Below are 19,306 nucleotides of genomic sequence, written 5' to 3'. Positions count from 1 at the left end.
CTAATTTATAGACACACGTAAAAACATTAAAATTAACTACAAATATGCGTGTCCGATTGCAAAACGATGACTTTGGTCAAACATTTCCAGATCAATTGCTGGCAATGGGAAGCGGAAAGCTCCCAGTAGACTCAATTTCAGGACGTATAAAACTACCTTCTGATTTCTGTAATTTAGTGACGTCCAAAAATGAATTGATTGAAAAAGTATTTCCGAATATTCTAAAAAATTATAAAAATAATAAATGGCTAAGTGAAAGAGCGATTCTCGCACCCAAAAATATAGACGTCCACGAAATCAACAATATTGTTTTGACCAAGATTCGAGACCAGGCAGTCCTTTACAAGTCAGTCGACACAGTTTTGGAACCAAATGAAGCGGTTAATTATCCATCTGAATTTTTAAATTCCATAGATCTTTCAGGGTTTCCACCACACGTGCTACAACTAAAAATAGGCGTACCAATAATACTTTTAAAAAATATAAACCCACCAAAGCTTTGCAATGGCACTCGACTTGCCGTAAAAAAAAACAATGGAAAACCTAATAGAGGCCACAATCTTGACAGGGCCTTTTGAGGGTGAGGCTGTTCTTATATATATATATATATATATATATATATATATATATATATATATATATATATATATATATATATATATATATATATATATATATATGTGTGTGTGTTTTTAACTACGTAAAACTTGCGAATATACAGCATTCTTCGCTGTCCCATTGTCTGTGTATATCGCCACCCCAACACCTAGTTTGTGGGCCCCCCCACTCAGATTGTCAGGTTTACCTGTCAATTCGGTTTACCTGGCATATAATTGTCCATGGGAAAAACAATCCGTATTCAGATCTATACGTCATTATTCTAATGATTGCCCTTGAGACTTGTTGATGGTGATTGCTAATCGAACATTCCCTATGTCCCCGTCGTCATTTATATATCCCCCGGCGTCCCCGTTGTAGTTATGTCTCTGTGTTCCGGTCGTCATTTTTGTCCCGGTGTCCCAGTCTATATTTTTCTTTGACTGTCCCGGTCGTCATCTACATTCCCTGTGTCCCGGTGTCCCGGTTGTCGTTGTATCCTTATAATGACGTCAGTCGACAAACATGCATGACGTCAGTCAACACACAACACACAAACAACTTATTTTTAGTGTCTCGGTCGTCATTTGTGTCCCGGTTGTCCATGGGAAAAACAATCCGTATTCAGATCTGTACCTCATTATTCTAATGATTGCCCTTGAGCTTTGTTGATGGTGATTGCTAATCGAACATTCCCTGTGTCCCGGTCGTCATTTGTGTCCCGGTATCCTGGTCTGTAATTTCTTTTTGAGTGTCCTGGTCGTCATTTATATTCCTTGTGTCCCAGTCGTCATTTGTGTCCCGGTTGTCTATGGAAAAAACAATCCGTATTCAGATCTATACCTCATTATTCTAATGATTGCCCCGGTCGTCATTTGTGTCCCGATGTCCCGGTCTGTAATTTCTCTTTGAGTGTCTCGGTCGTCATTTATATTCCCTTTGTCCCGGTCGTAGTTTGTGTCCCGGTTGCCCATGGAAAAAAACAATTCGTATTCAGATCTATACCTCATTATTCTAATGATCGCCCTTGAGTTTTGTTGATGGTGATTAATAATCGAATATTCCCTGTGTCCCGGTCTTCAATTATATATCCCCCCTGTGCCCCGGTGTCCCCGTTGTAGTTGTGTCCCTGTCTCCCATTCGTCATTTATATTCCCTGTGTCCCGGTCGTTATTTGTGTCCCAGTGTCCGGGTCGTCATTTGTGTCCCGGTCGTCTATGGGAAAAGCAATGCGTATTCAGATCTATACCTCATTTTTCTAATGATTGCCCTTGAGCTTTGTTGATGGTGATTGCTAATTAAACATTCCATGTGTCTCGGTCGTCATTTATATATCCTCCCCTGTGCCCCCCGTCGTCCCCGTTGTAGTTGTATCCCTGTTATCCGGTCGTCATTTATATTCCCTGTGTCCCGGTCGATATTTTTGTCCTGGTGTCCCAGTCTGTAATTTCTCTTTGAGTGTCCCGGTCGTCATTTATATTCCCTGCGTCCCGGTGTCCCGATCGTCATTTGTGTCCCGGTGCCCCGGTCTGTAATTTTGTCAATCGACAAACATAAAGTGAGTCAACAAACAATTTCATGACGGCATAATGCTCAATCCTTATAATGACGTCATTCGATACACAAACATGACGTCAGTCAACACAAAACACACAAACTACTTATATTTTTATATATATATATTCTAGCTGTTGGGGGTGCTTCCTGCCCCCCCCCCCAAGCACCCCTTGGCACAGTTATTTGTGCCTTTCAATTACGATGAACAAAATAATTATCTCAAAATTTTGAGCCGACGATTTTTGAAAGGAGGAGAGGAGTAGGGGAGGGGGCCTTATTGTCCTCTAATATTTTTGGTCGCTTGAAAAGGGCATTAGAGCTTTTAATTTCCATTCAAACTTTTCCCGATGTTTTAAGACCAATGGGTCGATACGATCAAACCTGGAAGAAGAAGCAAATAAATACGCATCCGTGATCTTTATTCAGGCAAAAAATACAAAACTCTACATTTTTGCAGATTAGATAGTGAAACCTCTATTTTAGGGTTCTCTGATAAGTTAAATCTGATGGTGGGATTTTTATTTAGAGTCTATAAATTTTAGCAGGTGTTTCCCTTTTTTTCGAAAATCAAGCAAATTTTCTCAGGCTCGTAGCCTTTGATGGGTAAAGCTAAAGTTAATGAAAGTGAGTTATTTGAAATCAGCATAATAATCCGATTCTTTTTATATATCTATGGGTATCACATTTCGTTTTTTATAGATTCAGTTACTATTGAGCCGGGTCGTTCCTTACTTACAGTTCGTTACCACGAATTTTTGATGTATAATTGTGTATCACCTAATATGGAAGAAGGCCGTTAGGCCTTGTTGTAGGTTGAGGGAGAAGGGCTTTGACTGATCCTTTAAAAATGCTTTGCCAAGCCTAAAGAGGTTGAAGGAAGGCATCATGAGGACCTAAGGAAAACTCCCTACAAGGGAAGTTACCCAGGAGACTTTTGTTCCCAGGAACTTTGTTTTTTATTAATATTTAAGAGAAACTATTGGGTTTTATATGCATTTGAGGGAGGAGGGCTTTGACTGATCCTTTAAAAATGCTTTGCCAAGCCCAAAGAGGTTGAAGGAAGGCATCATGAGGGCCTAAGGAAAACTTCCTAGAAGGGAAGTTACCCAGGAGACTTTTGTTCCCAGGAACTTATTTTTATTAATATTTAAGAGAAAATATTGGGTTTTATATGCATTTTTAATTCTTGCCAACAAACTGTAAGTAAAGAGTGACTTGTGCTAATAGTAACCAGATCCCTCACTTAAAAAGAAAACTATGATGACAGTTTGTGCAATTCCCAATATACAAGGTTTATTGAGTTGAAAAGGGCTCACATAAAGCTACGAATCTCAGAAAATTTGATCCAGTTGCACATCAGAGAAGTCTAGTTTAGAAGGATCAAGTTCTCATCTAAAAAGTATTTTTTTTTATTATAAACTTTTCTTATTAAGAGAAGGAACCTGGATGCATGTTCGTTTATATGGTGTTTTTTCCCTCACGGGCATTCGTACTTCTGCTCCTTGAATATCGAGAGCAGTCTCATTGATATTCACTGTCCATCATAAAAAACATTTTTCTTTTTTATAAAGAGGTGTTTTATCCCATTTCGTGGCACAAACAGTTAATTTTGGCCCAAAGTTTGGGAAAAAGTAATCGACGAAATATTAGTAAGATAGTCAATTAATTAAAAATTTTCAATAAAGCTGTATAATGAGCTTTTACATGTACAATAATGTCGCGCAGTGTCACATTATTTCTTCAAGGTGTATGTAGTCAAACAAAATAGGAAAAAAAAAGGCTAAGTTTCATTTAATTAAGTTTATTCGCTTGAGGCTTCATTGAATTATATACAGTAATTGTATAATTGCACACCACCCATGATACAGAAGGACCGCTAGATCTTTTTGTAGGTCGAGGATTGTGCTTGAAACTTTGAAAAGCGCGCTTTTACACCCAAGTTACCCAGCTACCCATGAAGCTCAGGTAATTATAGAAGTCTAGTTTAGAAGGATCGAGTTCTCATCTAAAAAAGTAGTTTTTTTTTTATTATAAACTTTTCTTATTAAGAGAAGGAACCTGGATGCATGTTCGTTTATATGGTGTTTTTTTCCTCACGGGCATTCGTACTTATGCTCCTAGAATATCGAGAGCAGTCTCATCGATATTCACTGTCCATCATAAAAAACATTTTCTTTTTTTATAAAGAGGTGTTTTATCCCATTTCGTGGCACAAACAGTTAATTTTGGCTCAAAGTTTGCAAAAAAGTAATCGACGAAACATTAGTAAGATAATCAATCAATTAAAAATGTTCAATAAAACTGTATATTGTAGCTTTTACATGTAGCTTTTACATGTTCAATAATGCCGCACAATGGCACATTATTTCTTTAAGGTGTATGTAGTTAAACAAAAAAGGAAAAAAGGCTAAGTTTCATTTGATTAAGTTTATTCACTTGAGGCTTCATTGAATTATATACAGTAATGTATAATTGCACACCAGCCATGATACAGAAGGACCGCTAGATCTTTGTGTAGGTGGGGGATTCTGCTTGAAACTTTGAAAAGCACGCTTTTACACCCAAGTTACGTAGCTACCCATGAAGCTCAGCTAATTATAGAAGATCATTTGGGAGATTAGGAATAAAATTTATCTCTAATTCTCTTTGATTTCTGAGAATATTTTTGGACTATGCCTAGTGCTGGGAATTGATATCTTCCCTTTTATTCAAGGTAAACTTTCTTATATGATAAATAATATTACATTCACATTCGTACGGGCACAAAGAAAGAGGGATGACGAGGGAAGGGTGTGTCTTAAGCCCCAGCAGAATTTTCTTAGAAAGGGGTTTTGTAAGTACTACCAGGATCTGTGTTGTCACTGAGACTGAAATCGGAATCCACATTATTTAGTGTCTTCCTGTTTTCTCGGGTTGTTGCAACCGGTTGGGGTCCAGTAAAAGCATCCCTATAAAAATATTGTTTCGAAGAATTCACATTAAAAACCGTGGGTACAATTATCGTATGATTAATGGTATATTTTTCAGAGCCCCGTCCAATTACATTTTCGTATGGGAGAACTTTCCCTGGGATGAATATAATTCTCGTTGTATTGTTATATAAATATTAAAATTAAAATTAAATTTAGGTTTGATGTAGGAAGTAGTCATCCTTTACATTTAATTGAGCATTAGATCAAAGAACTCGTAATAAAAAACTAGAAATTCAGAACTGAAATTTTCAGTGGAAACGGAAACTCTAAAAACACAGTTTTGATTACGATATATAAATAAAAGTTTATTACTCAGGGTGTTTCTAGATATTCAAAATTGTTACCTTTAAAGTTGTTCGTTAAAGAGATAGCAGCGCACAAAGCTAGTAGGTGGCAGCCTTATATGAGAGGAACTACCCGTTGCTAAGCCTCTCTTTACTCTAAAGTTCCATTTTTTCCCAATATTTTTTTTTAGAATACCAGCTCAAAGACAAAGACTTTTGAATTGACTCTTGAAGAATTCAAAATAGATGCAAAAAGTATCTTTAAAACACTAAGAAGATTTAGTGCTAAAACTGGTCGTTGTAGAAGGGGGTAGTCCCCTCGCATACTGAATAATTTCATTAAAGTTTTAAATTCACTATCTGATTTTATTTGAAAAAAATTAATACATCGAAGGAGTTTGATATAATATTGTGCTTTATGGATCTCAAGTTGTATTTTGGTACAATAAAAGAGCAAAGAGCGAGGAAATGAGAAGGGATGACTTCCTTATATATGTAATTATTTCTGTTCGTTTCAAGTTTTGATGCTGTTTCTTACTTTCAGTTGAAAGAACTTATTTTTTTTTAATTTCTGACCATTTTTTAATAATGCCAGGATATTTGCCTCCCCTCCATGAATATTCCCTTCTCCTCTCAATAAATTCCCTGGATGGAAAACTTACTTCAGTTTAAAACACCCCACCAGGAAAATTTCCCCTAGACAATTCCATTCACACTGAAAATTCCACCTGGAAAAGTTTTTGCGGACGATTCCTGCCGAAATTTTTTCTTAGCACAATTTCTTCTGAAGAAGATTTTAATATCTGATGGTTTTTCAAATCAAGCCTGAAACCTATCCTCCGTGCATTTTTTTTCCGCGACAACAATAAATAAACGCGCATCTGTTATCTTTCTTCTGGTAAAAAAAAAAAACTAAATTCTATAATTTTGCCAATGGGAGCTTGAAACCTCTACAGTAGAATTTTCTGATACTCTGAATCTGTTGGTGTAATTATCATTAAGATTCTTTAGCTTCTAGGAATTATTTTCCCCCTTTTACGAAAGTCACTCAAATTTTTTTAGGCTCGTGGGTTTTGACTGGTAACACTAAATTTAATGAATCTTATATATTTAGAACTAACATAATAAGCTAATTTTTTTGATGTATCTACTAATAACACAATTCTATTTTTTAGTGTTCAGGCTTCTACTGAGCTCCATCCCTCCCTACTTGCAGTTTGTTACGATGGACTTTTTGACAACTAGCTAATAATAACAATAACAGTCGAATCCAAAGTACAATTTGTATATAGATAACTATTACACAGTTAATAGACTTTTTTATTGAAGATGGCTTACCGTGCCTCACCTCTAGACTTACTGTTCATGCAAGCTTATTTTTTTCTTTTTATTATAAGAAGCTTTCTGACAAGATATTTCTCTTTTTTTGTAAATTTCAATTAACATTTAATTAGCTTCTAAAATAGGTAAGTATAAAATAAGTTTTAGCTAGCGCAAATATAAAGAGATAAAAAAAATAAAGAGACAGTGTAAAAAAATGAAAACTATGCATAACGTAGAAAGAAAGTAAAAGAGATAAACCAATCTGTCCGTATGATATGTAACAATAAAAATAGATTTAAATAGTATCTAATTTACATCAATACGAAACAATCAAAACCAACTATATAAAATCAACCTTCTGGAAAAACCTAAGAAAAGCAAAAAAAATTTTCAATATGTGGTAAACTTTTCATAACTTCAGAATATGGTTAATGAGAGATCAATAGCACTACAATATTAATTTTTTAGTTTTATAATAGCTGTTAAATAACCTGAACTTTAGTTAAAAACGGATTAAATAGTAAATTAAAATTGATTTTTTTTTCCAGCAACAGTCTCAATACCACCCAAAATCCAGAAAAAAAGTCACCTCCTGAAGTCAATAATATTCCTAATATTCCTGAGCTCAATCTACCAAGGTTCGTAGAGATCTTTTCGAACGATAGAATACTCGAATATCAGGAGTATCTGGAACATTTTGGAACTATTCTTTTCTTGACTGCTCAGCAGATAGACAGTACAAATCAGACAAACCGATTTTCTTTATGGCAGTATTATAAAGGAGCTGGATATGGACTTATGTTCTACACAAAATGTCTTCATCTCATATTTGGAGGAGCTGCATTATTCGCAGCCCTGCTTGGTAATGTGTCTTGCTAGTTTAGTGAGAAGCTGTCAATTTACTGCTCAAGCTCTTTATCTGAGTGCTCGACCGATTGATTGCGGTTTTAAAAAAAGTGATTTTTCTAATTGTGATATTATACAGCAGCTAGATTTGACTTATTTTTTATATGAAATGTTGTCTTCTCATGTTTGGAGCTTCTGCTTTATTATATAATAGGTGATGCTACAACCTAACAGTGAAGTAAAAAGCTTTGTTTTGACAGCTTAAAATCTTTTTTGACTGCACAACAAATGAATTGCGGTAAGCATATGGGAAAAGCAAATTTTACTTGCAGCATAGTTATTTGCAAACCAGACGAGAATTTTTGGTGTTTTTTGGTTTCTTCATCTCATGATGAAAAATCTACATTATTCTTTGGCAGAATCGAGACTATGTCGTATTAGTGAGGAGAAAATCTGTTGTTGCAAGACATGTCCCACAACTGAATTCGTTTATCTTTATAAAATTTTTATTCCATTAAGGTGTAATGTGTATTTTCTTGGATTATAGCTTTTAAAAGGAAGCAAGGTTGCACAGAGATTATATGTATGTTCTGATTTTGTGTTGTATATAATCAGATTTGATTTTTAAGAGCAATGGTACTTCTAGTGGAGAAATAAGAGATTTTGATCCTTTGGAGTTATACAGAAAATGAAAGGAAACACTGGAAAAATAGATTTAAAGAAAATATCGGATATATATAAGCCCCAGAACTTCTTATTCTTTTTCATTTGCCATTTGTTACACTTTCGTTACATTATTTTAATAATTATTTTATTTGGTCTTATACTACTTTGGAACCAGCGCTTTCACTCTCGACTCTTAAAATATGAGAACAAGTCTTTAAAATTCGAGGAATTTTCTGTGACAAACATGAAACGGAATTTCGTTACAAAAATCCGGACACTTAAATTGGTTTTAGCTTCGTTTTTAGGCTCTGGCAGGACTTGAAATCGCATGGGGAATCAAGTATTTGACAAAGTGGGTTCTAGAGCCAAATGGCGGGACAGGGACTGCTAGCTGAAAAAACCCTTATTGCTGATATTGCGGTCAAAATTTCAAAATTGTTTTCAAAGTATGACAAATGTTTTAAATATACTCTGGCACTGGATTACTTTAGCTTTTACATTATATTATCTTTGTTACTTTATGGTTTTAGCCCGAAGACGAGGCTTTTATGACGCTTAATTTTAGAGAGATGGCAATAAAGTACGGAAAGGCGGTAATTGCACAGAAAGCAGCAACTTGTGTATAATTTCACCGAATAAATGATTATTCCTCTGCAAGCGGACATGAACTTAAGCCAGGAACTCAATAAAAATAAACAACAAGTGTTTTCAACTGAAACTAAGGAGCAACATAAAAAATTAAAACGAACATAAATTGTTACATGTATGAGGAGGGTTGCATGTCTGTTTACTTTTTAAATAATGTCAGGAAACTCAACCCTGCGAGAAACAATTAGCCTGAACATCTCCACGGGTAAAATTCCCCCTGACAGGTTTTTCCCACCAAATATTCTTTCCCCATGGAAAATTCTCCTGACGGAAAATCCCTCTAACAGAAAGTTCCACCCTCCTCACTCGAAAAATATACGCATACTTCCAAATAACAAATATTAAACAGAAATCTTGGGCAAATTTTACATGCTAAAGACCAACCCCAGGGTCTGTGAGTGTCACGTTGTGTCCAAAGGGATAGTTGTTAGATATCTCAACTATGCTGGATAAAATGTATATCTCAAAACTTTGATCAGACAATTTTTTTGTGAAAAAGGGGCGTAGAAGGCGGGTCTAGTTCTCCTCCAATCTTTTTTGTCCCATGAAAAGGGCAGTATATGATAGCCCCTGACAGTCCATGAGAAAAGAAAGAAAAAAATAATAATAAACAAGCACCCGTGATCTTTCTTCTGACAAAATATGGAGTTCCATATTTTTACAGATAAGAGCTTCAAACCTCTACAATAAGGACGTCTGATGCACTGAATCGGATGGTGTGATTTTTGACAAGATTCTTTGACTTTTGGGGATTATTCATCTCCTTTTGCGAAAATCCGATACTGAATATAATGAAGCTTATATATTTGGATTCAACATAAATAATAAGCTAATTCTTTTGATGAAACTATTAATATAATTTTTTTTTTGAGTTTCGTGTACTATTGAGCAGCTTCGCTCCTTCTCTACAGTTTGTTACCATAAACTTTTTGACGACTGCCGTATTTATATAGAATATTGAACGCTGAATAAAGATAAAATAATCAGATTTTCGGCTTACTATAACTTAAAATAAATCTGCAAAATCACTATGTGTTAAACACAAATATAGTGTGTCCGAAACTTAAAAATAGCCAAAGGAAACAGAGTTTATACTTTCGATCCAGCTCTCAAAACAATTTTTTCTATCCGTCGATGTTCATTATCCAACTAAATCTTATTACATTCCATATTTGAAACAAATTTTTCCACCGAAAAAGATGAGAAAACCTTGTAGCATTCACTAGGGGTGGATAGTCGCTGATAAATCACTAGGGGTGGCAACGTGGTTTGAGAATTTTCTGGGAAAATTGGGGGATTAGTGAAACCAATTTTTCTTCGGGGAGACACACAGATTTTTGGGGAAATCCCCAAAATTTGAAGATATTGAAAGCCCTGTTTGAAACAACACAATTTTGATTTCGTATGTAACTATAGTAGATTGTAAGACTTGTAACATAAATTGTTTTCTTGTAAATTTGTCTGTTTTCTAGAAAATTCTACTATTTATCTTTAGGTTAAGTTCATCGTGCGGGTTTTATTTTATGGTATTGGGTATATGTTATTAGTCGGTGAAGTTTAAAGGGACTGTCATTGCTTGCATTATCGTTTTCAACTTCAGGAACGAGATTGCCAAACAAAGGTATTTTATGGATGGTTGTACTTGCGTATGTGATGCATTCTATAACTTTGGCCATTTATTTGTTCCTCTATTTCTTTTCTTTTCCTTTACGGTTATCATTATCTTTTTCTCTTGAACGCCAAATATTAAAAAAGAATCCTAATGCGGAAATAATATTGCACCATGCAAATAATATCTCTTACCTCAGTAATATTCTTACAAATATATCAGAATATCTTGCCTTTTTCAATTGAATTATCATCTTTGTTTTACAAAGGTCTAGACTAATTATGACTGAAAATCTTGTGCAAAGTTTGACATTCAAACATAAATTTTATTTGTACTGTTAAGTTTTATTTTATACCCAGAATGTTGTAGTAAATGATTTAACTGTTATTGCTGTAATGTGCACGTAAAGAGTCCACGAGAAGAGAGGACTGCTTTTAAGCAGTGTGGTGACTCCAAATCTCTTCTGTCTTTATACTGGCTAATATTTCGATGCAGAATAACCAATCAGGCCGAGCATAACATTTTTTTTTTTTTTTTTTTTTTTTTTTTTTTTTTTTTTTTTTTTTTTTACTGGCTTAAGCTTCCACATAGATGAACTAATTAACCAATCAATTCTTACAAAAGGAAGAATTATTTATTGGTTCAATTAAGGATGTAGTCTGTAAGGGTGCGCCAGTACTTTTCTATTGAGTTTGGGGGCCTTTAAATTTGTAAATCATGAAAATGTTACTTACTTTCCATACGAATTTTGGGGATGCAGTTTTTGAAAATGTTTGAAACGGACATTACAAGAAATCCCAAATGACATCAGAAACCAAATAGGATGCAAAAAAAACATAGCTTTACCATGTTTCAGGTAGTTTTTTTATTATTTAGATTGGAACACTGAAGTTCAAAGGAAAACTTAAACTTAATATTAGAACAAATAAGTGAAAATTAAGAAAAAATCTGCTTACCTTTATAGATAATATCTAGTTTTGCCACTTTTTTTCCATTTCACATTGAAAGTGCCCAAGGGCCCCTTACAGATCAACTTTTGAATGTTGTCATTAGACCCATTACAATCTCTAAGGAAAAACAGTCCAAGCAATATCTTCAACCAAACTTTTTAGAAAAATAAAAAATCTACTTCCCTTTATAACTCGAATGGAAGTACACAACTTTTCTGTCATTTGAAACTTTCATTTTCAAGATTTTCCTTTCAAACTTCTTTTTATTATTCTTTTTTTAATTGTCTGTCGACGAATTAAGAAGTGTTAATACTCAAGGAGGTCTACAGAATGGGGATCAGACAATATTACAGCCAAAAATGATACAAAGTATTAAATCTAAAATGAACAGGAATTAATATGAATGAATAAATTTAACCTAAAACGAACGAAATTGAAATACGAAAAGCAAGTCAATCATAAAGATAGAAAATTCTTCTATGGGCAAAGAAAGTAAGAAAGTCCTAAGATGAATAGAAAATAAAACAAACAGTAAATTTAAGTTTTAAACTACCCTTTTAAGGTTTCAATACGTCATATCAGTCCAATTTTTATTTTGTTATTATTTTTGTCTATTTTTTAACAAATAAAACCCATACTATTAAGAAAATAATCTTTGATATTGAAATTAAACTGATATTACAACAGTTCTGAGGGTTTAGGTGCGGGCAGTCCCACTCTCATTAGGGTTGGCTCCAATTCGTAAATATTGGTTAGCATGGTGGTATCATTTTGTCGATGTGTTGTCAATGTTGCCGTTGGACTAAATTTGGTCAAAGAAGGAAAAAAATAAAACTTTCCTATTCTGCCACGGTAAAAAAAATGTATTTTATTTTGATTACATTGGTTCACCACTGAAGAGTCCACTCGTAAGATCTGTCATAAACAAATGCCTGTAAGGAATCCCAATTAGTCACATCTTCTTAAAACCTTTTTTTTTCATTTTTACTTGTGTGAAATTTTGAATGAGTAAATTGAAAGAAAAGTTAGGTTCTACCACATGGTTCTAAAAAAAAAAAACTTTTAGTAAAAAGAGAGAGGAATTTTGGCTCAAAAGAATTTTAAATATGGCACTTGGTTTACCTGCTTTTGATAATGTGAGAAAAGCTACTCTGTGTTTAAATATTCTATTTGTGTTTTTAATTGTAACTATTTTTTTCTTATATGAAGGCCAAATTTCCAATGAATATTTGGTTTTAGTGCCGTTCAAATTTTGTTATTTAAAAATCCTCCTTTTTAGAGTTTGTGTACGTTTTTATCATATACATATCTGGTGTCAAAATTATCCATTGCACTCAGTAAAATAATGCAATAAATAAAATAAATCAATAAAAGTAAAAATATTGTTGACACTAATTTCCAACTTTATTGATAAAGCTGTAACTTTATCAATCATGTAACAAAACATTATTAACTGTATTATCTGTATAACCATTATACTGTATAACCATTATAAACTGTATCTAAAGCATGCAACAAAACATTTTACTTCACTTGAATAGCTGCGGAAAGTTGGGTGTCCAGCTATTTCTGCCTCCAGATTTCCAAAAAAATTATTATTTTCTCTGATAAACGAAACTTAACGAATGCAATGTTCCCATTGGTGTGAAATAATATTTTTTTTTCTTTTTTATAGTGTAGTGTCCTAAAATTATAGCCTGTCTCAGATAAATTCGCTTTTGAGTTTTATGACATAAAAAAGTGCAATTTATACAAGCACATCTGCTAGTCAATAAGACAAGTGTCTTAAATGTTTTACCCTTTGTAAAAGTTTAACATCGAGTAGTTTTTTTTTAGGAAAAGTGTTGAAATAATTACGTTAAATAATTTTAAGTGGATGTATTTAATTACGCATCAATATAAAATATAGTGTTTGAAAATTTCTCATAGTGTTTGAGGCAATTCTTCTTGTTCTACTAGTTCCTCTAACTATGGAGATTAGTTATGTTGTACCCAACGAAGCTTTAAAATTTCCATCTTGACATACCCTTGAGATTTTGATTTCGCCAGAGAGGAAGGGGGAGGATAATCCCAAAATTTGAAAATACCACCAAAAATTTTGCTATTTTCAGTAAAATGGCTCACAATAAGCATGCGGTAATGGTGAGTACAGTAAGGGAAGGAAGTGAGGGGATGGCACACTCCTTTTAATAGTTATAGGTTTTTTAAGCTTAGAAATAAAAGAAGCAAACTTATAGTTTAGCTTGCGAATACTGCTCTATTTTGTTTGGAAATTAGAACTTTTTATTTTGATAAAAGAATACCATTTAATAAACGTAGGTGTAAAAGGCCAATCAAAGTTTAAGAAAAGACAAAATAAAGAGTACTTGTTAATTGAGCGAAACACACCGAAGAATTGAAGGTAATCTTAAATAAATATAACCTTCATATAACCTTTATTTGCAAAAGAATATAATTTAGGCTATGCCTGCGCACATACACGTCACTTGTCTTTGTGGTTATGAAACTGGTTTTCTTGTCACTTGTTTGATTTTTGAGTGTATTTCGTTGAATTAACAAGTTGCAAATAATCACCTGGAAGACAATTAGATATTATTATTTAATTTATATCAAAACAAAGCTATTTAATTTTGTTAGATTCACCAATTCGTAGAGACTACTCAATGGCTCTAATTTTCCTTCCACAAAAAAAAATACTACAGAGGCTACCACAGAAGATAGTAGATTCCAGAAAATTTATTATTTGAAAATAATAAAAAGGAATAAATAAAAGAAATGGACACTTTTGCGTTGTGAACGGATTTTTGTGACTGGAGCCCTGGAGCCAGGACTGAAGAACTACTAATTCAAAAGAAAAAGAAAATCTAGATTCTTACCACTAACGCAATTCAGTTGGCTTGTTGAGGAGAAATTTCATAACAATTGACGCATCAGAAAATCTATTAAGCAATTCGTTTTTCATCTGCGGTCCATCTTATGATTAAATAAAAAAAACTAGTTTTTTTTTAACTGAAAGTAAGGAGCGACCTTAAAACTTAAAACGAACGGAAATTACTCCGTATATGAAATGGGTTGTCCCCTCCGCAATCCCTCGCTCTTTACGCTAAAGTTTTTAAATAAAAAGTAGAACTGTGGCAATGAGTTAAACTTTAGCGTACAGAGCGAGGGATTGCGGAGGAGACAACCCATTTCATATACGGAGTAATTTCTGTTCGTTTTAAGTTTTAATGTCGCTCCTTACTTTCAGTTAAAAAAACTAGTTTTTTTATTTAATTTCTGAACGTTTTTGAATTAATACATGTTTGATTTTGGCTCTCCGCACATATATTATTAAAATGAAATTTGCATATTTATATTTTTTATGGCTAAATGGCTTTCTCTTAGTTTTGTTCAGACGATTTTGAGAAATAAGGGGTGGGGAAGGACCCCAGTTGCCCTCCAATTTTTCGGTTACTAAAAAAGCAACTAAAACTTTTAATTTTTAACGAACTTTTCTATTAGTAAAAAATATACGGAACTTAAGAATTAACTTACGTAACAAACTTTTATATTCTTATATTTTTACTATGTATATGAGGGGGTCTGTCCCCTTGTTAATACCTCGCTCTTTACACTAAATCTTAAGTTTTGTCCCAATTCTTTAAGAATAACCCCTGAATCAGGAAGGCCGTAGAATAAATAGTTCAAATTACTAAAATACTTTAGCATAAAGAGCGAGGTATTTATCTTATCCTAAATACCTCGCTCTTTATGCTAAAGTATTTTTAGAACCCCTTATATGCGTATTAATCTCTGTTCGTTTTAAGTTTTAATGCTACTCCTTACTTTCAATTGAAAAAAACTTTTCATGTTTATTTTTTCATTGTTTTTTTTATAGTAATGCTAGAAAATCCCGTGCCCCTTTCATTGAATTTCTCTTCCCCCATGACATATTCCTCCAAGGAAAGATCCTCCCACATAGCCCCCTCCCCTCAACCCCACCCCCAAACCAAAAAAATCCCACTGAAAACGTCTGTACGCTTCCCAATAACCATTACTGTATGTAAACACTGGTCAAAGTTTGTAACTTGCAGCCCCTCCCCCAAGGACTGTGGGGGAGTAAGTCATCCCCAAAGACATAGTTATTATGGTTTTTGACTATGCGGAACAAAATGGCTATCTCAAAATTTTGATCTGTTGACTTTGTGAAAAAATGACCGTGGGAGGGGGCCTAGGTGCCCAATTTTTTGTTCATTTAAAATGGGCACTAGCACTTTTCATTTCCGTTAGAATGAGCCCTCTTGCGACATTCTAGGACCACTTGGTCGATACGATGACCCCTGGGGAAAAAACAAAGAAAACAAAAAAACAAATAAACACGCACCCGTGATCTGTCTTCTGGCAAAAAATACGAAACTCCACATTTTTGTAGATATGAAATTTTCTATGACTTTTAGGGGGTGTTTCCCCCTACTTTCCAAAATAAGGCAAATTTTCTCAGGCTCGTAACTTTTGATGACAAAAACTAAATTTGATAAAACTTATATATTTAAAATCAGCATGAAAATCCGATTTTTTTTATGTATCTTTTAGCATCAAATTTATTGATGCTATCCGGATGCTTTTAGCATCCGTTTTTTGTTTCTTAGTAGCCTGACACTGCAAATTTTTTTTCGATCTAAATTTATTTATCGTGCTACCGTTTTGACAACTGAGTCTCCTCTTGAATTTGATTGATTTTTTTTAATCCTTCATGTTGCCTTATCAGTGTTTTGAGAAAAAAAAATAGCAAAAATCAAAATTGTAAAGAGAAAGACAAATCTATTTCAATGTAATCAGTTTTTTTCTTTTGAGTTTAAACGTATAGAAGACCGGACTCTATCCATGTTACATTATCACAGTTTCACATTTTTTACTTGGGAGGAAGCAAATCTTTGTCTGCTTTGACCAAAATGATCTACTGAACCTAGTCTTCAAGATTTAATCTACCATAGTCTACCAAGTACCTAGTCTACCAAAGGTGCTGCGATTGAACCAACTAATGGTATTTGTACCCATTCCACTTTCCCAATATGGTTATCATATTAAACGTGGAGCAGCAATTTAATTTTTCTTATAAGTAGCAAATTAGTGCTAGAAAAAATGCCAAATAATCCCACACCAAGATATCTTAAGATGAAAAGGTTCTTTGGTAAAATGCAAATCGGAAAAACATTTATTGATGATCTATCTTCGTAGTCGATCTGTTGACCCACTTCCTTCAAGCTATTCCAAGGTGTGGCGTATCAATTTTCTCAATCAGTAGAGAACCAGCAAAGTAAAATACATTCAGAATTCACCGTATCTTACGATAAACTAAGGGCCTCTGGATAACCATTGGTAATGACAGATTTATGCTGAAGCAATCAAGTTTCTTATGCATATATTTTACTTAAGTAGGTTAGCAGCCTATATGAATAACTTTGTATCTGATCAGTTGTTCTTGCTTCCAAGAAGGTATAAATATTAGTTTTAAGAGCATTGCTTATTTGAATTACTTCAAATACTTCAATAGCAATAATTGCTTTGTGATAGATTTTTTAACAAGATCATCTTAAAGCTGGACAGAATTTTAAATAAATTCTTTTAACTTCTGATCTCTTTGATGGATTTGTCAAGCTTTTTATAAAACCGGTATAGAACCAAAGTGCGTAAAATGTAAGGGCGGGGGTGACACTAAAATGTATATCTGGAAAACTGACCACTTGCTTAGTTTTGTAACCTCACTAAGGACTGCGTCAATAATTTTTGCTGTATGTATATTGTTTCAGACTTTCAACCATTTTGATGGAAATGATTATCCCAAATTTTGATCTATCGGGAAACTATAGGTTTCACCGGGTAAAAAAAGGTAGGGGGTGCATGTTCTCCAATTAAGTTTGCACCACCAAGGGATACTAGAATTTTCACTTTCAAATTTGAAAATTGTCCTCATAAGTTCCTTGGACACCTGTATGAATAGCCAGGAAAAATAACTAAGAAGGCTAATATCATGAAGACCTTAGCCTTAAACCTTAGGTCCCCCTGTGCCTCCAGAGAGATCTACGAGCAGCCACCAGTCATTCCTCATATGCGCTGCAGCATGTACATCTTCCCACTTCGGTTGAAGGAGAGCATTTATGTTTCCCAGGTCCGTCTGATAAGTGAGCCTGAGTGTATTGCGCGGCTTGCCACTTCTTCTTCGTTCGGGTTCTCTCTGGAACGTCGATTTTGGGATCCAGGACTCATCCATACGAAGTGCATGCCCCAGATATTTCAACCGACGTGTCCTAATGACATCTTTCACGATGGGTTGTCCGTTCATCCATCCCGCCTTCACATTACAGATTTTTTGTGACCAATGGATGCTTAATACTCTTCGGAGAAATGCATTCTCGAAAGGTAATATTCGCCTTTCTTGTGCGTTATTCTGATGTCAGGTATGAGAAGCATATAATAGGATGGGGATGACGTTGCTATTGAATAGACGAAGTTTAAGTCGATGGGAGAAACTCTGCGACCTCCATACCATTTTCAGTCTATTGAATGTACCGAGGCCTGCCCGATGGGGCATGATATAACTTTTTAGAACCTGTATTTATCACTGTGCTCCCAAGATATTTCAAATCTATAACCTCCTCAATGTGCTGGTTATCGCATCTCAGGTGCAAAGGTGAATCCGTTACTGACATACTTTTTGTTTTATCAGCAATGATTCTTTGTCCCATAAGTCGGTCTCTGTCACGTACAGCTTCTAGTAATTCTTGCAGTCCTTGTTTACTGTACTCACTGAGCGTGATATCGTCGGCGAAGTCAAAATCGTTGCTTTGCTGTTCTACGTTTAATTGTATGCTTCTGGTGCCAGTGTTACAGAGCAAACGATCAACGGCTAGGGCAAACAGGAAAGGTGACAAGACAAAGCCTTGTTCAACAACATAAAGGCACGAAAGCATATATTTCTTTCTTCTGTCTTTTTAACACAACATACAGAGTCTTCGTATAGAACCTTAATGAAGGCTACCAAATTCACAGGGATCCCATAAAAAGTTAGTAGTTTCCATAGAGTGTCACGATGCAGTGAGTCACAGCCTCTTCAAAGACTATAAATGCCATATACAATTTGTTTTGCCACTCTCGGCTATCATCTATTAATACCTTTAGGGTGAAGATCAAATCATTACAGGAGCGTCTTGGTGTAAAGCCATGTTGCTCTTCTCTCATGTACTTGTCGAGTGGACTCTGTATTCTTTGGGGGATTATTAGTGCAAGAAGTTTACCAGGTATAGATGACAGAATAATGCCTCTCCAATTCCTAGGTAGTGATTTACCGTCTTTTTTGACGAGTTTTATGAGTGTGCTGCGCTTCCAATCTGTTGGTACTTTTTGCGTCATCCAAATTTTTCGGAATAACTGATTGATGCCTTTATTAACTCCGCCGGGATACGGTCATTGCCTGGTGCCTTGACGTTTTTTAATTTCTTTGCAACTCTCAGTAATTTTCCACGGGGCTCTGTAATAATGTCGAGCTTGAGGAAAGCTATAGAGGGTACGTCTAGAAGCTTATCAGGCAGTGTTATAATCTAAAGCTTTTCAAAATAGTTGGCCCATGTCTCATCAGTAGCCGATCGCTCGGTGTTGAGGACGCCATCACAATTTCTTACAGGTCCATCTTGAATCGGTTTCTTGCCTATTATTTCGATCTTTAGTTTATAAAGGGTTCTAGAGTCCCCTCTCTTTGCTGCATCTTCAGCTAGTATTACTTTTTGCCCAATGTAGTTTCTCTTATCTGTCCATACCTTTTCTTGGTTTCTTTGTCGATCCTCATATAATCGCTTTTCTTGTGTATTAGTACACTTG

General features: G+C 34.6%; 2 protein-coding genes across 2 annotated transcripts in view; one reads left to right on the top strand and one right to left on the bottom strand.

The window, feature by feature from the left end:
- Nucleotides 1-13,375, top strand: part of LOC136025286 (uncharacterized) — a 35,278-nt gene extending 21,903 nt beyond the window's left edge. The window contains exon 4 of the mRNA XM_065701172.1: nucleotides 7,282-13,375. Within this exon, the coding sequence (XP_065557244.1) occupies nucleotides 7,282-7,612 (331 nt within the window). The 3' untranslated portion in view covers nucleotides 7,613-13,375. The remainder of the gene's footprint in view (nucleotides 1-7,281) is intronic.
- Nucleotides 13,376-18,496: 5,121 nt separating this feature from the next.
- LOC136025540 (uncharacterized) lies at nucleotides 18,497-18,841 on the bottom strand. Its single transcript, XM_065701568.1, has one exon. The coding sequence runs from the start codon at nucleotides 18,839-18,841 to the stop codon at nucleotides 18,497-18,499; it is 345 nt and encodes a 114-aa protein (XP_065557640.1).
- Between the last annotated feature and the right edge of the window lie 465 nt (nucleotides 18,842-19,306).

This window comes from Artemia franciscana, chromosome 3 (assembly GCF_032884065.1).
Source record: "Artemia franciscana chromosome 3, ASM3288406v1, whole genome shotgun sequence".
Classification (NCBI taxonomy): domain Eukaryota; kingdom Metazoa; phylum Arthropoda; class Branchiopoda; order Anostraca; family Artemiidae; genus Artemia; species Artemia franciscana.
The sequence above is the reverse complement of the archived record's forward strand: the minus strand, read 5'-3'. Positions and strand labels throughout refer to the sequence as shown.